We start from the raw sequence: 17,651 nt of genomic DNA on the forward strand, positions 1-17,651 counted from the left end.
AAGTGAAAAGGAAAGTCTCGATGCAAAAGAACCAGAAGTGGCTGTCGCAGATGAGGGAGAGGGGGAGGTAATTACAGAACATGATGGCGATGATGAGGAAACAGCTGAAGACGGCGAGGGGGATGCCGATAATGACGCCGATGAACAAGGGACTGTTGATATCAATGAAGGCGATGATGTCACAACTGAGGTGGATGAAGACGGCTAAGGACTATTATAAAATGTTAAACAATTTTTATTACATGAAAATACAAATCAAGTACAGAATAGTTGATATGAGAATGTTCTAGAAAAGAAGGGATATGAATGTGTATCAAATATATAAGGCTACATGATGCAAGGTAGCAACAGGTATACTAGGAGTTACTCTCTCATCTCATACATATACAAGCTGGTAAAATACAACTAGGAGTGTAAAGGAGAGCTAGCGTACTTAGCCTAGGTTACTAAGTTGTACGGAGCGAATGATTAAGGGAGGGTCTGACTAACCCGATATAAATAAGAATAAGCGCTGTTTAGACTCTTTATCTTCCCTTGAAAGACAAATGCGTAAAGTAGAGTGAAATCCTTGCAATGATGAGATATGACAGTTGGAAACAGCGATACTAAAACATGATAAAGATCTGGAGCAAGGCTTCCTAGCCTTAGATCCTTGGGTACATACTGTAAGTAATCATTGTCAACTATCACAACACTGTTGTAACACACACCCTCTTCTCATATTTGCGAGGTGCAGGCTTAGGCAAGGGTCTATTCAAGCTGTTTGTATCACCATTCGTTTTACTGTCTGGCCGATTTGTTCCTGCAATTGACCTCTTGGAGGATCGTGTGCCATCAGCAGGTGATTCCTACAAAAGGCGTTATGCGTATGACAACACACAACCATTATTATAATGCAGACGATGGTTTTTTATGACACTAACCGATTGAGGCGTAAAAGATAGCATAGGTTTCACCCTCAGATGATCCTTCGTGAATTGAATAACTAAATTGCTAAGCGAAATAAACTGGACCTCTTTGTTAGAAAACTAAAATTCTCATTTTCGTTTTTCAACATTGTCACTCATTGTGAATTTAGTCAATAGCCATAAACTACATATTAAATGAATCCTCATTTTGTCCTAATTTCAAATATGTAAACCAAACAGCTGTAAATTATGCTTTCGAATAATTATGTAGGCCAAATTCTCAACATTTCATTTTTTATCGGTTGATGATAACCTGTACAGATATGATCACTAGCTTATTTCAAGTCTCATAGAATTATGTCTTGCAGTTGAAGTTTGAAAACAGTTTTCACTAGATAACTTTTAATAATATGTTAGGAGACTTCAAACTGGAGCAAAATTAAATAATAAAAATGCAGACAACCAACAAGAGATTTTAACAATTTTAGCCAACCAATAGACATAAAGAGATCTTCATATCCGAATCACCGCTTTTTTCCATTATACAGCAAGGTTGGCCTTTGATAGCTTTAAAATAACTGACGGTAGTGGATACTTTTGTGTGCAATGTGGTTGTCTAACACCAGCATTAACTGTCTAAAATACATCTTTTTAATTTAGGAAAACATACGATGATCTACTACAGGTTTGCAAAAGAGGCACCGTAGCGCGTGGCTAAAAGATTATAGTCAAACACAATAAGTCAATGAATAGCGAAGAGGTGAAGCAACACCAAACAGTTTGGGGAATTTGGCTGGGTGAGAAAGAAGGGGGGAGGGTTGTACATGCTCGGTGGCCAGCTAACAGATGCAAATCAAATACGATGTGCATGTCTATATCAAATAAACTAAACAATACCAGATACATGTTGCCACCAAAGATTTTGGGGTGTGATAAAGAAAAGCATGCACACAGCAACTAAAATACAAACTCGCTAAAACTGATTGAAGAAGGCTGACCCTATCATCTCCAAATCAGCCAAATGTACCGACCAAATACTAAGCCAACCAACCCAGCGATTACACCTAAATAAATAAAGCGCGCATAGTGACTAACAAACTATATAGCAATAAAATCGTTGACCTGGAGTCTGATGCTGTGGAACAATGTCGAGCTTTTTTAACAAACTTGTAAGCAAAAAGAGGCCGCAACACGTCAAACTGCAACATTACGATCTGAAGAAGCACACGGGCGGCAGATAGTAAGAGGCGAGCGAGTTGCATGCAAGCTGGACAGTCAGAGCTGATGGCGCCTTCTCTCCAGTTAGAGCCATGCAGCGGGAAACTACAAAGCTCCACTTACAAAGGGAGACGACTCCTCTGCACTAGGACAAGGAGTGGGAGTAGGTGAACTGTCAATGGCAGTTTCCACCAGTTCTTTTGACTCCTCAGAACTAATAGATGCCGCGCCAAGAGGCTGCTTTACTTTCCCCAAGCTGCCTAGCAAGCTATTTTCAGAGTTGTTGAGAAAGGCCCTAATCACTGGGTCACTCAATAACATGTTTCCATTGCTGTCATCGTCCAAACAGCAAAATGTCGGAGCGACGCTTGGTCGAGAAGTGACAGACCGAGTTGATTGAGGGCTACCTGTTGAACTCGCCGCACCCTCGTCACTGAGTGAGAGAGCACCGGGTGAGAGAGGTGAGCCTACTGACTGGGAGTGGCCATCCTGTTACAAGTAGGAAAGTAATTAGTGAATTTTGTTCGGCGAGGTGAGGAGAAAACGGACCAACACGTGTAGCACAATAATATCAGTAACAACGCTAATCAATCAACTCATAAAAGCAACATTAAGCAAATGTTACTCAATACCAGGTATCACACATATGTCTCTGATGGACGCGTAACATACACCTTCCTCTCAACAGATGCCTGCAAACAACCTCAATGCTCTCAATTCCTCGACTAGAGGCAAGAAATAATTTGTGCAAATGTCAGTAAATGAGAATCATCAGTTTAAACAGGTTGTGCCTTAAACAGCGAGTGTATAATGTAACTCCGTTAACTAATTAATTTTTTACAATCAGTAAAAGCTCCTTAGCTGTAATACGTCTGACATGACTGGTAATTGTGATGGAGAAATTGCTACAAAAAAGTTAATTTTTTTGCACAACGAAACTAAGCTCAGGATAAACTGTAAACATGTTTTTTATTGGTTCAACACAATCGGATGACTGTTTCCTTTTAATTAAGTACAGAAATGACAGGCCAGTTAACTACTCACTAATCAGAAATGTTTTGTACGAAGCTTACTCAAGCCACACCAGGCGTCTCTTGACCATAAGCCAGCTCGTAGTAAGCAAAGAGTTAAAAACACACAAGTTATTCAATAATTCAGATAATTCAAAATGGAACCTAAAATGTATTATACTAAAATTGAGTCTAAAATATATTTAAATATATTATTCAGTTTTGCAAATTGACCCTTGAGCAGATGTAATAGATGGAAAAGCAATGAAAATTGTACATATTGTGCCAGAAAGCAGTGATAAGGATGCAAGGGTAAGTTAGGCGCCTTAATGAAAACTGAGGTGTGACCAAGAAATAGCGAGCGAGTCAAGAAGAACCTACCCGAGAGATGTTAATGTAGCCTGCGTTGTTGACGGGTGAAGGCATTGACCTGCTGCTGCTGGTAGACGCGTTGCGAGGAAGTTTGGAGCTATAAGAACATAATTTAATAGTAACAATATAACAAAGAACGACATTAAATACCATCAAATAAAATCTATCATATCATATGATTTGATATCATACCATATTTATAATATCATCAAATAAGTAGTCATCTATCCACTACATTATAGAACATTATAATAATGACATAATAATAACATATAACATAATTGTAATTTTGCTTGCTACTATCGCACTGAAAAAATAATGTAGCCAGTAATTAAAGTGCTCCATAAAAAATTGCTTTTTGCGGGGCTCGAACTCGTGACTCTCAGCTTAGTAGACTGATGTATTACTACCCAAACTAATTGACCACAGTGTTCTGTGAAGATAAGAATTCTCGCATGAGTTCTAAGAGCCGACTGACAGAGCTCCATGTGTTATCTACTACAACTTATTTAATATAAAATGGAGGCACACCCCAAGTAATGCCTTTCTCAACCGGCAATATTAGAACTTCTGTTTCCCATGTAAATGAGCCAAGATCTACAGGATTAGAAACAACAAAATTCGCTTTTGCAAGTATTAAGGACAATTGCCTAAAATGAATGCGTTCATTGATTATTTTCATGAAAGCAGTGGCATGATTTGCGACGAAAACTAAAGAAACCCTGAGTATCGCTCGGCCTACGGCTAGCAGTTACTGGAACAAACTAGAATAAACTTCGCTGTTTACTAAAGCCTTATCAAGTTCCAAATTATAAAACATTACGTGGTGCATCACGCTACTGATCTCAACATCGCACCCAATGGTGACAACTCAACAATGAGATAAAAATCCAACTTGAAAGCTTACATATATAAAACAAGGTATCGAGTGACTAAAATTTAACTTTACTAAATTTATTGCTTTACTGTGAACCATATGAAAAATGCTGTAATGCAATTAAAATTGTGACTAAAACTTAATTGTATTGAATTTATATTTAGTTAAATTAGCTCCTTTCTCAAGTTGAGTGCTTTATATGTGAAGTCAGCACAATTAAACTGGTTTTAGATATATATATATATATACTTTTTGAGAAGTCAAAAATAATTTTTATAAAAAATGTTTTTATACGGTGCCTGAAAAAAACTAAATAGATAATGCTTAATATAGTTGGTTGACAAATATAAAGTAGAAGTAAATATTATGTGCTTTTTAAACTAATAATATCAACTGGTATTGTAATGCAAAAAATAATAAACTTCTTGAACATAAACAATTAATAAAAATACTAGTTCGATTCAAATACTCGAATTCAATTCTACTAAAGTTACCTACATTGGAAACCACAAAAACAAGACACACTCAGAATCTATGGTTCAGTAGTGCACTCACCCGTTGACTGCAAGCTCCATAGTATGAGGGCTCATGGGACTCATAGGGCTAAAAAATGTTAAAAACTCAAATCAGAGCCCAACTACAGAAACAGTCGGTAAAAAACACATGGCAGCAAACGAATGGTCAGGAAAAATAGCTACATGAGAATGGAGGGTTGGTTAGAGGTGTGAGCCGTATGCGCTTGAGTGCTGCAAAATCACCAGGCCAGAAGGAAGAATTGTTAGTGTTGCTAAAGGGTGCATAACTCCATACTATCATTTAAACTCTTCCTTCACGTCACACGCTTTACCTAATTGCTTTATTTCGTTTACGAGGCAATAGTTCCATTTCATCAGAAAATACTCCACAACTTGAACCAACACTAGAAATACAATGAAATACACAAGTGCTCATCTTGTAGTGAGTAAAAAGTGAATAAGAATGAATTTTTTTATAAACAAAAATATGTGGTTTATTTTCACCTAAAGCAGGAGTTTGTCTAAGTAGGGAATTATTCCCCTTAGCTAAGATTCTCATGATGCAGTTGCCATTGAATTAGACAACTGTGTCTCTGAATGATATAATGAACAATATAGATATTAATTTTGCACTTTTTACGTTAATTCAGAAATGTTTCTAGCAGCAAATAGCACACTAATACATTTTAATTATTTCCAAATTGAACAGCTGCTAGTTTATATCAGGTCATTTCTAATATTTCAAGTCAAAATTTATAAAATATAAATTTTGACTCTTGAGTTTTGACTTAAAATATAAATAAAAATACCTAAAAAATTGATTAATTGTTCTCTACCGATTGTATATTTGTATGAGCAATCAATTAGTTTACAAGCTTTGAACAAGCTACATGTACAAGGTTACTATTATATTATTACTAGTACTGTTAATAGTTGTAAAGATTACAAGCCACTTCTTTGGTCTAAATTGGCTATCGTACTGTAACTCTACAGCTCAAGTAATAAAGTACGTTAAATAAATATACTGCGGAAACAACCAACATTTCAAAGTGATCCAAATCTTCAGCAGCTCTCAGCAAATTGTTAAGTGGACAAAACTAAAATAGTTGCCACTCCTACTTGTACGATAGTTGCCACTCCCACCTACATGCTCTGACTCGGAAAAATACATTTTCATCACTAAAATAATAACTTGTGGAGCGAATATGGGGTATGTATTAGGTTTTGTGAAAGCAACCCTACTACATAATTTTTTCGTAAAATCACAAATCAGAACGCTTTACCAACTAAATGGTATAGAATATACATGTACATGCTAGAACACTGGCAGCATGAACTAACTATAAAGGTCAACTAAGTCAGCATAATCACAGCAAGTTACCGTGATACTGCTAATCCTGTTAATAATAATGCGTAGAAAAGATTAAGAAATGACATATTCTATAAAATGCTACACGAATAAAACATCATGCATGGAAGAGAAGTGCATCAGTAACTCCACAGGTTGTACTAACCTTTCATCTTCAGACTCCGTTGAAACATTGTCATCTTCTTGCATGACTGAATTACCTGCAGCAGAACCACATCCAACGCTAGTGACAATAATACAAACTCCAGACCCGCCGACAACATTGCATCAAAATACAACCTTGACATTAACTTAAAAAGAAATAGAACAATGGCGATACATTGAAGGATCACTAATCATCAAACTTTTAGAATATTTTATTAAAAATTTTATTTTCTTTATCAATAGAGATTTTATTATTGTTAGAGGTCTGGCTGCCAGGATGTTTCAATATTAAAATAGGTAAAACTTGACCGCAGTTAAAGCGCTCGGAAGAACATTGCGTCTCCAAAAATAATGTCAATAGTCATGTTTCCTGCTTGTTTCCCTCGTTAAGCCATCAACTGTTGCGTTCAAGTTGCGGTCTTACATGTCTTTTATTGACATACATTTTATTTTGTATTTGCTCATGATTATTACAAAACTTTAGACATAGCTTCAGATACAGTTCTAGAGATGTTTCAAATAATTTAAAGATAATTTTGTTAGAAATTGTCCCTTTTTTCTCTAAATGCTCTGGAAACATCAATACCAGATACTGATGAGACCGTATATTTAGTACAAATAAACAATATGCATGACTACTGACGCTATCGTTGGAAAAGTCTGTGCATGTCTTTTTCTTTTGAGTGTTTCAACCGCGATCAAGTTTTACCGATTTTAATCTTGAAACATCCTGGCCTTCAGGATCACCTAAAACCACAAACAAAATCTCAAACGATATAGAAATATCTATATTTTCTGATCTTTTAAAAATTGACGGGGGTGGCACATTAACCCTTTCACTGCTGTATGCGCATTTATGCGAATTTCCTAGCAATTGCGTAATAGCTCAATTTTATTATTCGTTGACAACATATCCAACGATCTTTAGAATTTTATGGTATGACAGTGTTGTTTGAATATTTTTCTATAAAATTAGACTAAATTAACGAAGCAATTTTAAAATTTTTGTTTGGAAATTTCGGACATGAAAGCGAAGATTTCTTTTTTCTGACGTTCGAACTATTTAGTTTTATTATGGTTTTCGTAAGTACATCCCAAGTTAAAAATTGAGAATTACTCGTGTTGATGACATTATTGCCGATTCATATTCAGATTTTAGTGATTACACAGATAATTAAAGTAGCAGCGCTGACACTGATGGTGGTGAAAGTAATAGTTTTATAAGAGTAAGGAACATTGTAGAGGATTGTTTTTAGCTTCATAACAAACGTAGCTTCACATAGCTTTATCAGTGCACAAAGTATAGACACATTCAATTTTTTGCATAGCAGTGTTGTTTACCATGTTGGCAAAATAAAATACATAAAAAAATGTTCTAGATAAAGTTTGAAGTTGAAAAATATTGTGTACATATCATGAAGCAAAATGGGCAATTTTTGTTAAAATGGCTGGCGGTAGGCCGATAGCTAAATTTGTACATGGATGGCAGTGAAAGGGTTAAGGAATGGCGAAAGGAGCGGTTAAAAGCGATGCGCACAATAAAGCTCTTGTATGCAAAGCAAACACCTGCTGAGCATAGCAAGATCTAAGCAAATAGCCACCAAACAACAAGACAAACAGATGGAAGGGTCATGTGACGCGTATAGCGTGACGCTGCTCACCTACTCTACCATCTTGTGCAGCCACTGTGGGACTCAAAAGCCCGACCCCTCTACTCATGCTTGATCTATGATCTGTAGCTACGCTAAAGCTATGCTTCCCATTGCTTCCAATAGGGGAAGGTGACTGAATCGGTTGATGCCTAGAGGGGTAAGGGTGAGTGGCGAGATTGAGGGGTGCAAACTGTGTGGTTCGTGCTAAGGTGTTGGTATCTTTCACTGAAACAACCAACTCGATTTAGCCATACAAGCAGCGCCTAACTATATAGAGAGAGAGAGTGAAATTGAGTGATCAGCAGCGATTTAGCAGCAAACCAAGGTCAACAAAAGGTCCCGAGTCAATTACAACATGAACGAGTATACAACACAACAATAGTCTACCCTGCATTGTAAAGTTGACTACTATTATAACAGAAAGAGCGGCAAAAGGGAGTTCATGCAACCTAGATCTATCTTTGGAGTTACCTTTCCCCTTATAAAATCATACTTTTGGATTTACACCAGATGGTAGCGGATGAGCAATGTTACAGAATAGAGCCAAGCCTTGATTGGCACACGCAGTTAATCCATTCTAATGTTTGCTTCCTATTTCAAAACCATCAAACGCTGAAGCAAATATTTACATGAATCTATACAACCTTTTTTACAGCCATATTGGTTTTTATCAGCATTAGCCAGTGAAATAAAGTTAGGATCAAATCAAATATTTATACTACTTTGCTGAATCTACTACAGATCGAAAACCAATAATAAATACTTTAAATTAAATCAATAAAATAAAAATCACAAATAGACTAACATATTGTCCTAAGTTAGAGACACCTCAATGGAAGTGCAGACTCAGCAATACGAAGGTTTGATGGTAGAGTAACTTACCCTAACTAATATGAACTATAATTAAACCCAACTTAATTTATATAATTTTATTATTTTAGCGATTTATTTTTATTTCTACCATCTTTTGAATGTTTTGTACAAAATTGTAATATTTCAAAAATTTTAAACTTTCAACGTGTAAAACATTAAAATATTGAAACAAGTATTTGTTCAAATTTTACTTCAAATATGAAAATATTTTTACTTCAATATTGGACTTTCTTATCACTGAAAGTATACAAATTATTCCTTCATATGGCTACACAAGAGAGTCAATGGTGATCACATTTTTTTACAAATTACAAAGTTAACTCTTTAAAATTTTATTAAATTAGAATGATGCATTGTGTAAAGTTTTAAAGAAGGTTAATTCTTGAAACTATTTTAAAATTTAAAAGCAATTTGAAACGAAACAGTTTTAAATCATAAAAAAGTTAATAGTCAGTGAGATCACAGTTCTAGCAATCAGCTATTACCGTTGTGTCTTTCTTCGTCAGCACGAGCCTTGAGGATGTTGGACTTTATTTCAATTGGCACCTTTTCCTTCGTTCCTATCACCTTTACTTGATTATTCTGGTACAGATTTATGTCTTTATTGGGGCGAGGCATTGGCTCGGGTGGATCGGAGAGACCCTTAATTTTAGCCTGGGCTGCCTCAGAATGCTCTAAAGATAAAGAGAGACCACTACCTTCACCTTTCTAATCCACATACTAGAATGATCGCAATAAAGATATGATCACTTAGTGAATGCATTACAACACGAACTAGAGCAAAACTTTAGTAGATTTTATCAGAAAGTATGGGCATTTTTCTATCATTTGTGATTGTTTTTGATGTTTGAGGTGATCTGACTGCCAGGATGTTTCAAGATTAAAATTGACAAAACTTGATCGTGATTAAAACATTCAAACACTAAAAAGAAAAATATGTGCTAAATGACGTCACTAGTTGCTATCGTTATAGCGGCTAATGCATTCTAGTTGCAATGTTACACATTTCTATTATGTCGATCTCTTTGCTACTATGGAGGTCATAATCACACTTTTGGCATAGTTGTCATAATCGCATAATCACACTAATGAAGCGTTTTAACCATGATCAAGCTTTGTTGGCTTTAATCTTGAAACATTCTGGCAGTCAGATCCCTTCAAAAATCAAAAGCAATCGCAAATGATAGAAAAATACCGATACTTTTTGATAAAATCTACTAAAAGTTGATTTAAATTCCTATTTAAATACATAAATGAATGTACCAAGTAGAGTGGGTGAAGCAAGATCTGTAGAACTACGGTCCCTACTAGAGGGAGTTCTTGCCCTTCCGCCGCTGTTCGAAGATATTAGGTTGTCGAGACGATCCATGGGTGAGCTCAGATCTGTGGTGCCGTTGAGCACCGGGTTAGCACCAGTTGGGGACACGGAGGGAGTGTTGCTGCCAGCAGACGCAGCATCAGCATTAACAGCTGGCGAATTTCTGGAATGTATAAATAGCATGCAAATGTTCATAGATCTATTAGACATCGCCTGAATCAGTAGATGTTTCTCAAATCAAGCGACGACAATAAAGATAATAAAAATAGTTAAGATTTGGTTACGTATGTTGAGTCACGCAAGCATGATAAATCTCGACAAATAAAACCTCAGTTGTCTGCTTGTTTTTGTTTAAAAAGAAGACAATTCTCAATTGTATATTTCATAACTCATATTTCATGTATATACCACTGCTCATCATATCTATCGCACAGTGAAACCAATCTACTTGTTTTGTCTACTTACTAATGCTCTCATCAAAAAAGCCTGAAAGAAAACAATTCTGCATACACTTCAATCACAGTACAATAAAGGAACACTACGAACATAACGTCGCTTAGAAATGGATCATGAAAAATTGAAGATACTCAATGGAAGACAAGCTTAAAAACGTAAAAATGGTAACACTGACCCAATCTGCTGTGGAAGAGAAGACGGAGCATTCCTTTTTCTTATTCGCTCTCGTGCCTCGAGGGATGCCCTTCTTGAAAACCGCCTACTTGGTTGCCTCTCAAACCTAACGCTTCTGCGAGCGTGACTTCTGTTCAGTTGTTCAAACTGTGTACGGCCGCTGCATCAAACACACACAGACTTATAGATACTTTTCAATAAAGTTTAAAGTTACTAAATAAATCATTCAGTAAGCTTTAATTTTAATAAAACACTTGATAAAAATTTATAACGGGTTTTAATGCATAATGTACTATCAGATTCTTGATGAATGTTAATCTATAATTAGACATCCAACTGAAATTTATAATCCGCATTGATGCATAGTGAAATTTTTATTAAAGTAAAATTAATTTTTGATAAAGATCATCAAAATGGACCAAATTAGATAGATTATTAATTGCTTTGCAAATTATAGATAATTTTAATTTTCAAGTTTCTGGGTTTATCATGTAGCTCCGCTTCTGGTCCATCCGTTTAGAAGCACCACCCCAAACCCACCTCTGACCCATCTATCTCCATCCCATACTCCAATTCTATGCTTACTCCACCTGGTGGGATGCTTACATTCCAACTCTGGCCCATCTGTTGAGATGTCCATGTCCTAACTTGACCTTTGAATTAATTGTCAAGATACCCACACCGTAACTCTGTGTCTAGTTCACCTGCTAGGAAGCTCACACCCCAACTATAACCCTTTTGTTGAGATACCCACATCCTAGCTCTACCGCTGGCCCATTTATCTAAAACCCTGAATCCCACATATGCATCTGGCCCACCTGTTAGCACGTCTACTGTAACACCCCAACTCTGGCCCCTCTGTTACGATGGTCAAACTCCAATGCTATCTGACACACGTTTTGTAAAGTCCAGATCCTAACTCCACCTGACTTATCAGTCAAATGTCCACACTAGAAATTCTGACCCCACCTCTGACCCCCATAACGAAGCTCTTAAAACTTTTGCTATTCCACAAAACTTGAAATGATCATATGGTATCTGCTTTTCATCCCATACAGCTGCAGCAAGGTGATTATTGCCAGTTGGACTTTGACCCGTATTTGGTTCAAGATTGTAACTGCTTCAGAGATGGGTCTATTATGCGGCTATTTTGCTACGTGGTTTTTGATTGCGATATACAGCAACTCTTGACTTGTTATCTAGGAGTAAAGTCCACGATAAAATGCCGTGTAACCTCTTGTATCAGCTGGTTAAAACCATTTGTTCAAATTGCGCATTTTATATGGATATCGAGAGCATAAACTCAAACTGACCAAGCCATGGAATGAAACGTACTCCGTTTTTGTGCTTTTTGAACAATAAATTCGAGATAATTGCCTAAATGCACTAATTTTACTTTCATAAGCACACTAGGATGTTGAAGGGAGCTGTAAAAATGACTTTGTTAGTGTGTATAATTACCTTGTAAACAATGAAGTTATCAATCAACTGCAATGAGTAATGAATAACTAATATTATGTTGTATGTATGATGCAGAAGATCTGGACTCGCAATAACTATATCAGTTTCACCTCTCATTTTCATTCACAGAGAATCCATGGTTAATTCATCGTACTTTATCTTGCACTATCAACTAACAGTATCGGCACTAATAGTATCATCAAATAATAGTCTCTTCACTACCTGCATGATGCAGGTAGTAAAGAGACTTTAAATCATACAAACTTTATATGCTTCCAACAAGATAGTCATCACAAACAACCCATTTCAAATGGGCATAAAACTATAGGGAGCACAGAACAGCTTTCTTTCTAGACCAGGTCTAGAGTCGACATCGGTAATCATTCCCTGGTACTGACCAGTCGTCATTGAAAAACCAATTAGTACGACAAACCTGTATCTAAACCTTGAACCTAGCCTTATGAATCCCTGGCTAGATCTCTCATTCGTCGGTTGAACAACCACCCTAAAGAAAGTGTGATGCTCTATGGCACACTTCCACAGGTGCTTGCAGGCCTTGGGATTCTGGGTCCTGCAACAAGAGAGCAGAAAAGCTGCTTAGTCTAATGATAAGAGACTTTGTGTAATGGAATTGTTACAGAATACATAATTCCCACTCGCTTCTATGTTTTAAATACAACAGTAATCGGCGAACAGAAACCTAATTTTAGACCAATGACAAGTCAAATCGTTTGCCAATATCCAATAAGCCGCAGTTTATAAGAACTGCTCCCCTCCTCCACAGTTCAATGTCAAGGAACCCTTGTAAAAAGTAGCAAATCAATAAGCAATATGTATGAATGGTTGTTTATAAGGTGAGAGTGGCCGCTATTAACTGACAATTCCAGCTAGAATGTGGTCTGATCTGAAGCTAACATTTTCGCGACTGCGCGCAACTATAAATAAATGTCAGGCAGCGATAATAGAACAGCCAACAGGTAGTTAATTATACACGTTGGACCCTAGAATCTATCTATCATATTATAAAACACTGATCTTATCTTAAAACCATCACATTGAAAAAATACTACAGGCAGTAATTAAATTGCTTTTTAAAAGGTAGCTATGCAATGGTCTAAAACTAGTGAAATTTAAGACATTTAAGTCGGTAAACTGACACATTACTAACTAGGCTAATCGATTGCCCTAAAATATTGTGAAATAACCTTTAGTAGCTTGAGAGTGATGTTCGGTGAGGTTAACAACTTCTCACCTGAAGGAAGAGTTACAAGGGCACTCACTACAGCTTATTTAATTGGCAAAAGTAGATCCAGTTCAAGCAATGCCAGGCTAAACTGGCAATCTTAGAACATAAGTTTTCCATATAAATGTACCACAGTCTACATGTATCTGATTAAAAACTCAGGAATCCACCTTGGCATGTATTGAGGACAGTTGCCCTCAATGAACGTGTTTATGTATGGTCGTTGTGAAATCATTTGCGTTGAAATGAAAGAAATCCTGACCATTGCTGATCTTAATGCTAGTACAATTTAGAAATGACTAGTTATTACCAGAACATTCATAATTATAAATGTTTCGGTAGGAGTTGTCTACACCTTTTGTATATGAGAACAAATGTTTGTACATGTAATTTCAGCAACTACTAACATAGGCTATCAACTTACAAAAAATTGTATGTACACAACAACTCAAAGCATATTATTTGTAGATACATTGACCAAGGAAAGACATTGTTTTAAGTTGGATTAATGTTCTCTTGGAATAATATCTTATTATCACAGATTATCTAAACATTGACAATTTACAGCCATTTATGTATTAATTGTCATAATTGAACCCTGTCTGTTGCTACTAAATAGCATGCACTGTTAACACTTATTAAAATAGAAGTGCTCAGCTATGATGATGAATTACTTTGAAATACATGGCGATACAGGTGTGCCAATAAAGCACAGAGAACAATTATGCGCACAGTTATTCTAGAATCATTGAAGGTCAGTGATTGGTGCAGATGGTATTGCGCTGGACAGCAGCGCTGGATGTCGTGGGTTTGATTACCACATGATGCAATTTTTTCCCAACCCATGGCCTCGAACGGACGAACAGACATAGTTCTTATTATAGTAAATATTTCCAACTCTGCAAGTTACAACGGCGTTTTCAATACTACATCAGCAAAAGAGTTGAAAATGACATGTTCAACTACTACCGCTATGGCCTTCAACATACAATGTAGTTCACTGCTAATCTGCATGCAATTAATATTTTAGCTATAAAAAACCAGTGTCAACATAATAAAAAACCAGTGTCAACATAAAATTAGTTTTTCTCAAAAGCCATCTAATAAGGATTTCCCAAGGGAATATCTTTTTATAGCCACTGTTTAGGAAATCGCTATGCATTATCATCTGTATTATAAATATTCTAATATTGAAAAATACTAACCACACTATCTCGAGCTCGATTATTACTTAATAGATGTAACCATATTTAAAAGATAGTAAAACTCAAGCTAGCAAGTTATTGAATAGTATGAATGCAATCATCACTCACTAGGATAGTGACTTTAAACTATTTGTAAAAATATTATTTTTGCCAATAGTTGGCGATACCTTCTACCAATGCCTATTAACTATTGCTTTGAATGTATGTAATGATGTGTGAACAAAATGAGTAAATGTTTTTATAATACGCTAGTACCCTGGCAGTCGAGCGTGCTGTGAGAGATCGTCATGTGTCCCACCAAAGCGCATAGAATAATTATTTGCACAATGACAAACTAGAAAGTGACCGATTAGCGCAAGTGTTAAACTGACTGTCTACCAAGCTGATATCACGAGATCGAATCCCACCATGCAATTTTTCCCACGATGTAATATTTTACCCCAACATCTAACCGTGGCTTTAGACAGACAGACACGGCTCTTATTATAGTAAATACTAGAAGCTTTGTAGTTTTTTAATTTTACTTTTAGGTAGTATCAACTACTGCAAACTCATATTGTTGTGTTTTAGGCAAGACAGAGTTGCAAGACTAGATGCCCACTTGTTACTGAGACAAGTTTAACTGTACCAACTAAAAAAGTGGAATTTCCCATGTCTATCCAAACAGAAAAAGTGAAAAGTTTCTTTTCATTATACAGGTAGCTATAGAAATTCAGATTGTTCCATGATGGAAAGGAAACTAATTGGAAAACCAGAAGATGGAAGTGCTCATTTATTTAGTTGCAAACACCTCGTAACGCTTTGAAAGTCAGATGAGGGCATACCTGAATACGAAAGTGTGTTCTTGCTTCACCTCAGTGGACTGATCGTCTCCCTCGTTATCCTCGACCACAACGAGGATCAATCGTTTCCTCTTGAAGTTGAACTTGATTATCTTTGGCCTAAATAGCGAGCATATTATCTTAACTACAGGAAATGACCGTAGCTGTCCATAACAGCAAAGTTTACAAATGGTTCAAATGTTTCAAGAAAATATATACCAAACATGCCATGCCAGCCCTTTCCAATCATCTGTGTCATTATAATAGACCACAGAATCTCCATAATTGAGTAATGACATAAATTTCTACCAATGTTTAATACAACCACCTCATATCATTTTTTGATCATTACTATATTCATCCTGGTTGTTTATTATTTTTGCTAGTAAGCTCTACTAAATCGTTTATTTATTGGTTAGAAGGTGTCCTAATGGCAGGACAAAGAGCAGAGAGGCAACCCTTTAATTAGTTTAGTTTGTCATGTGTAAGGGAGCCAAGAGTGCTAGTAGGACTGGTAGTAAAAACCATCGGATATTAGCAACTTGATACCGACAACACAGGCTCTTCTCTCCTCAACAAGACATTCAATCACTCTTCACATTTGCGCACTGCGTGAGCAACCTCTCTTAGATCGAGTAAGATGTCTGCTTAGCTTACTGCGAGCACAGGCTAAGTACGTTTTTTAAGAGACATTGTTGTACAAACAATGTCTCTGTGGTCGTGACTGGACATGTCCAGTCCAGTGTCAAGAGGACCTTGATGACTGGAGACATGACCATATGCAGAGAGCAATTTAAGGGTAGATGTTATTCTTGTCACCATCTGTGGCCTTTTCTGGGAATTGGACCGCCAACCTGCTGCTTTCTAGAGCACCAGGTCAAGGCTGCTCTTTACATACTGGGAAAATATTGGCAACGTAGTCACTATCTTAGATTCATGGATCATTACAAGGCCAGTGATTTTATAACTCAATATGCCATATAAGACTTCAGTTCATATAGATACAAGCTGTCCGACATCTTGACACGACCGATTGCAGATAATTAAACTAATGAAAACTGCGACTGGAGCTATCCAGACAAGCAACAGATGTAGAAGGTACAAACAGACAAGGCTTCGAAAACGCCAGGAAGCGCGCTTGTATTTCTAGGCGGCTTGAATCAACAAGAACAGAGTTGTTGAAATGACTCATTTATTTAGAGTGTCAAGACTAATTGTATGATAAACTAGGCATGTGCTAGAGATGGCGAGTTTAGTCCTGCTGTCGAGCCCTATTGTTTACACTTCTCCAAGCAACAATAGCTGTCAAAGTTCATGCATAGTAATGACACACTCGTCCAGAAATCCGCTAGCCATTCTTTTCTTTAGAAAAACCACACAAAACAAAGCTAGACGCAGTATTATCTGGACCCTTTGTATACTTGTTAGTAAATAATATTAACATGTCATGAACTCTCCGCAGCCGACTTTGGCATTTAGTAACTAACTTATTAGCCCTTCAACAAGCTCCTTATAAAACAGAGGAGTCTCTTGGCTAGTGTACATCACCAAAATTTGATCAATCTAGTCAGAGATTGGGCTCACTAAATGTAAGGTTGAGATATTGGCCAGCTGAGCCATAACACCACAAAATCCAATCCATAACGTTGCACTCTGCGTGTTCATGAACATTCAAGTAATAACCATAGTGATCATGGAAATGGTGGACCATGCTCAGTAGCGACAATAGAGGACTCAATCTTGTATCTCTGCGAATATTTACAGCTTTATGACTTTATGTCTACCTTTTGACACAACTGGGTTAACTTGTCCAAGTTAACTTTTATCCATGATCTTTCAAATTGTATCAATATCATTTCTGTCAATCTTAGCTGGCACGATGTTGGTTCAAGGCTATATTTGTGTCGATTTTCTCAAGTATCGACCTCTTGTCAATTTAATGTGTCAAGGACAGTGGCTTATCAAGAATTTTTCAAACATGAAATATTTTCAACAGGAAGCAAAACAATTTACACCTCACAAACTTTTCCCAAGT

The 17,651-nt window shown here is 36.6% G+C and overlaps 1 protein-coding gene across 3 annotated transcripts in view; it reads right to left on the minus strand.

Annotated features, from left to right (window-relative positions):
* Positions 1-220: 220 nt before the first annotated feature.
* The window catches only part of LOC137389854 (band 4.1-like protein 5), a 38,247-nt gene continuing 20,816 nt past the window's right edge, over positions 221-17,651 (minus strand). The window contains exons 9-19 of one of the 3 annotated variants that reach the window (XM_068075994.1): positions 15,620-15,736; positions 12,781-12,918; positions 10,888-11,046; positions 10,202-10,419; positions 9,424-9,612; positions 8,075-8,290; positions 6,415-6,469; positions 4,941-4,988; positions 3,518-3,605; positions 2,250-2,615; positions 221-848 (exon numbers count right to left, since the gene is read on the minus strand). In XM_068075994.1, the coding sequence (XP_067932095.1) occupies positions 687-848; positions 2,250-2,615; positions 3,518-3,605; positions 4,941-4,988; positions 6,415-6,469; positions 8,075-8,290; positions 9,424-9,612; positions 10,202-10,419; positions 10,888-11,046; positions 12,781-12,918; positions 15,620-15,736 (1,756 nt within the window). In that variant the 3' untranslated portion in view covers positions 221-686. The remainder of the gene's footprint in view (positions 849-2,249; positions 2,616-3,517; positions 3,606-4,940; positions 4,989-6,414; positions 6,470-8,074; positions 8,291-9,423; positions 9,613-10,201; positions 10,420-10,887; positions 11,047-12,780; positions 12,919-15,619; positions 15,737-17,651) is intronic. The other 2 variants (XM_068075995.1, XM_068075996.1) reach the window with 2 other exon arrangements.

The sequence above is a fragment of the Watersipora subatra genome, chromosome 3 (genome assembly GCF_963576615.1).
Source record: "Watersipora subatra chromosome 3, tzWatSuba1.1, whole genome shotgun sequence".
Lineage (NCBI taxonomy): Eukaryota > Metazoa > Bryozoa > Gymnolaemata > Cheilostomatida > Watersiporidae > Watersipora > Watersipora subatra.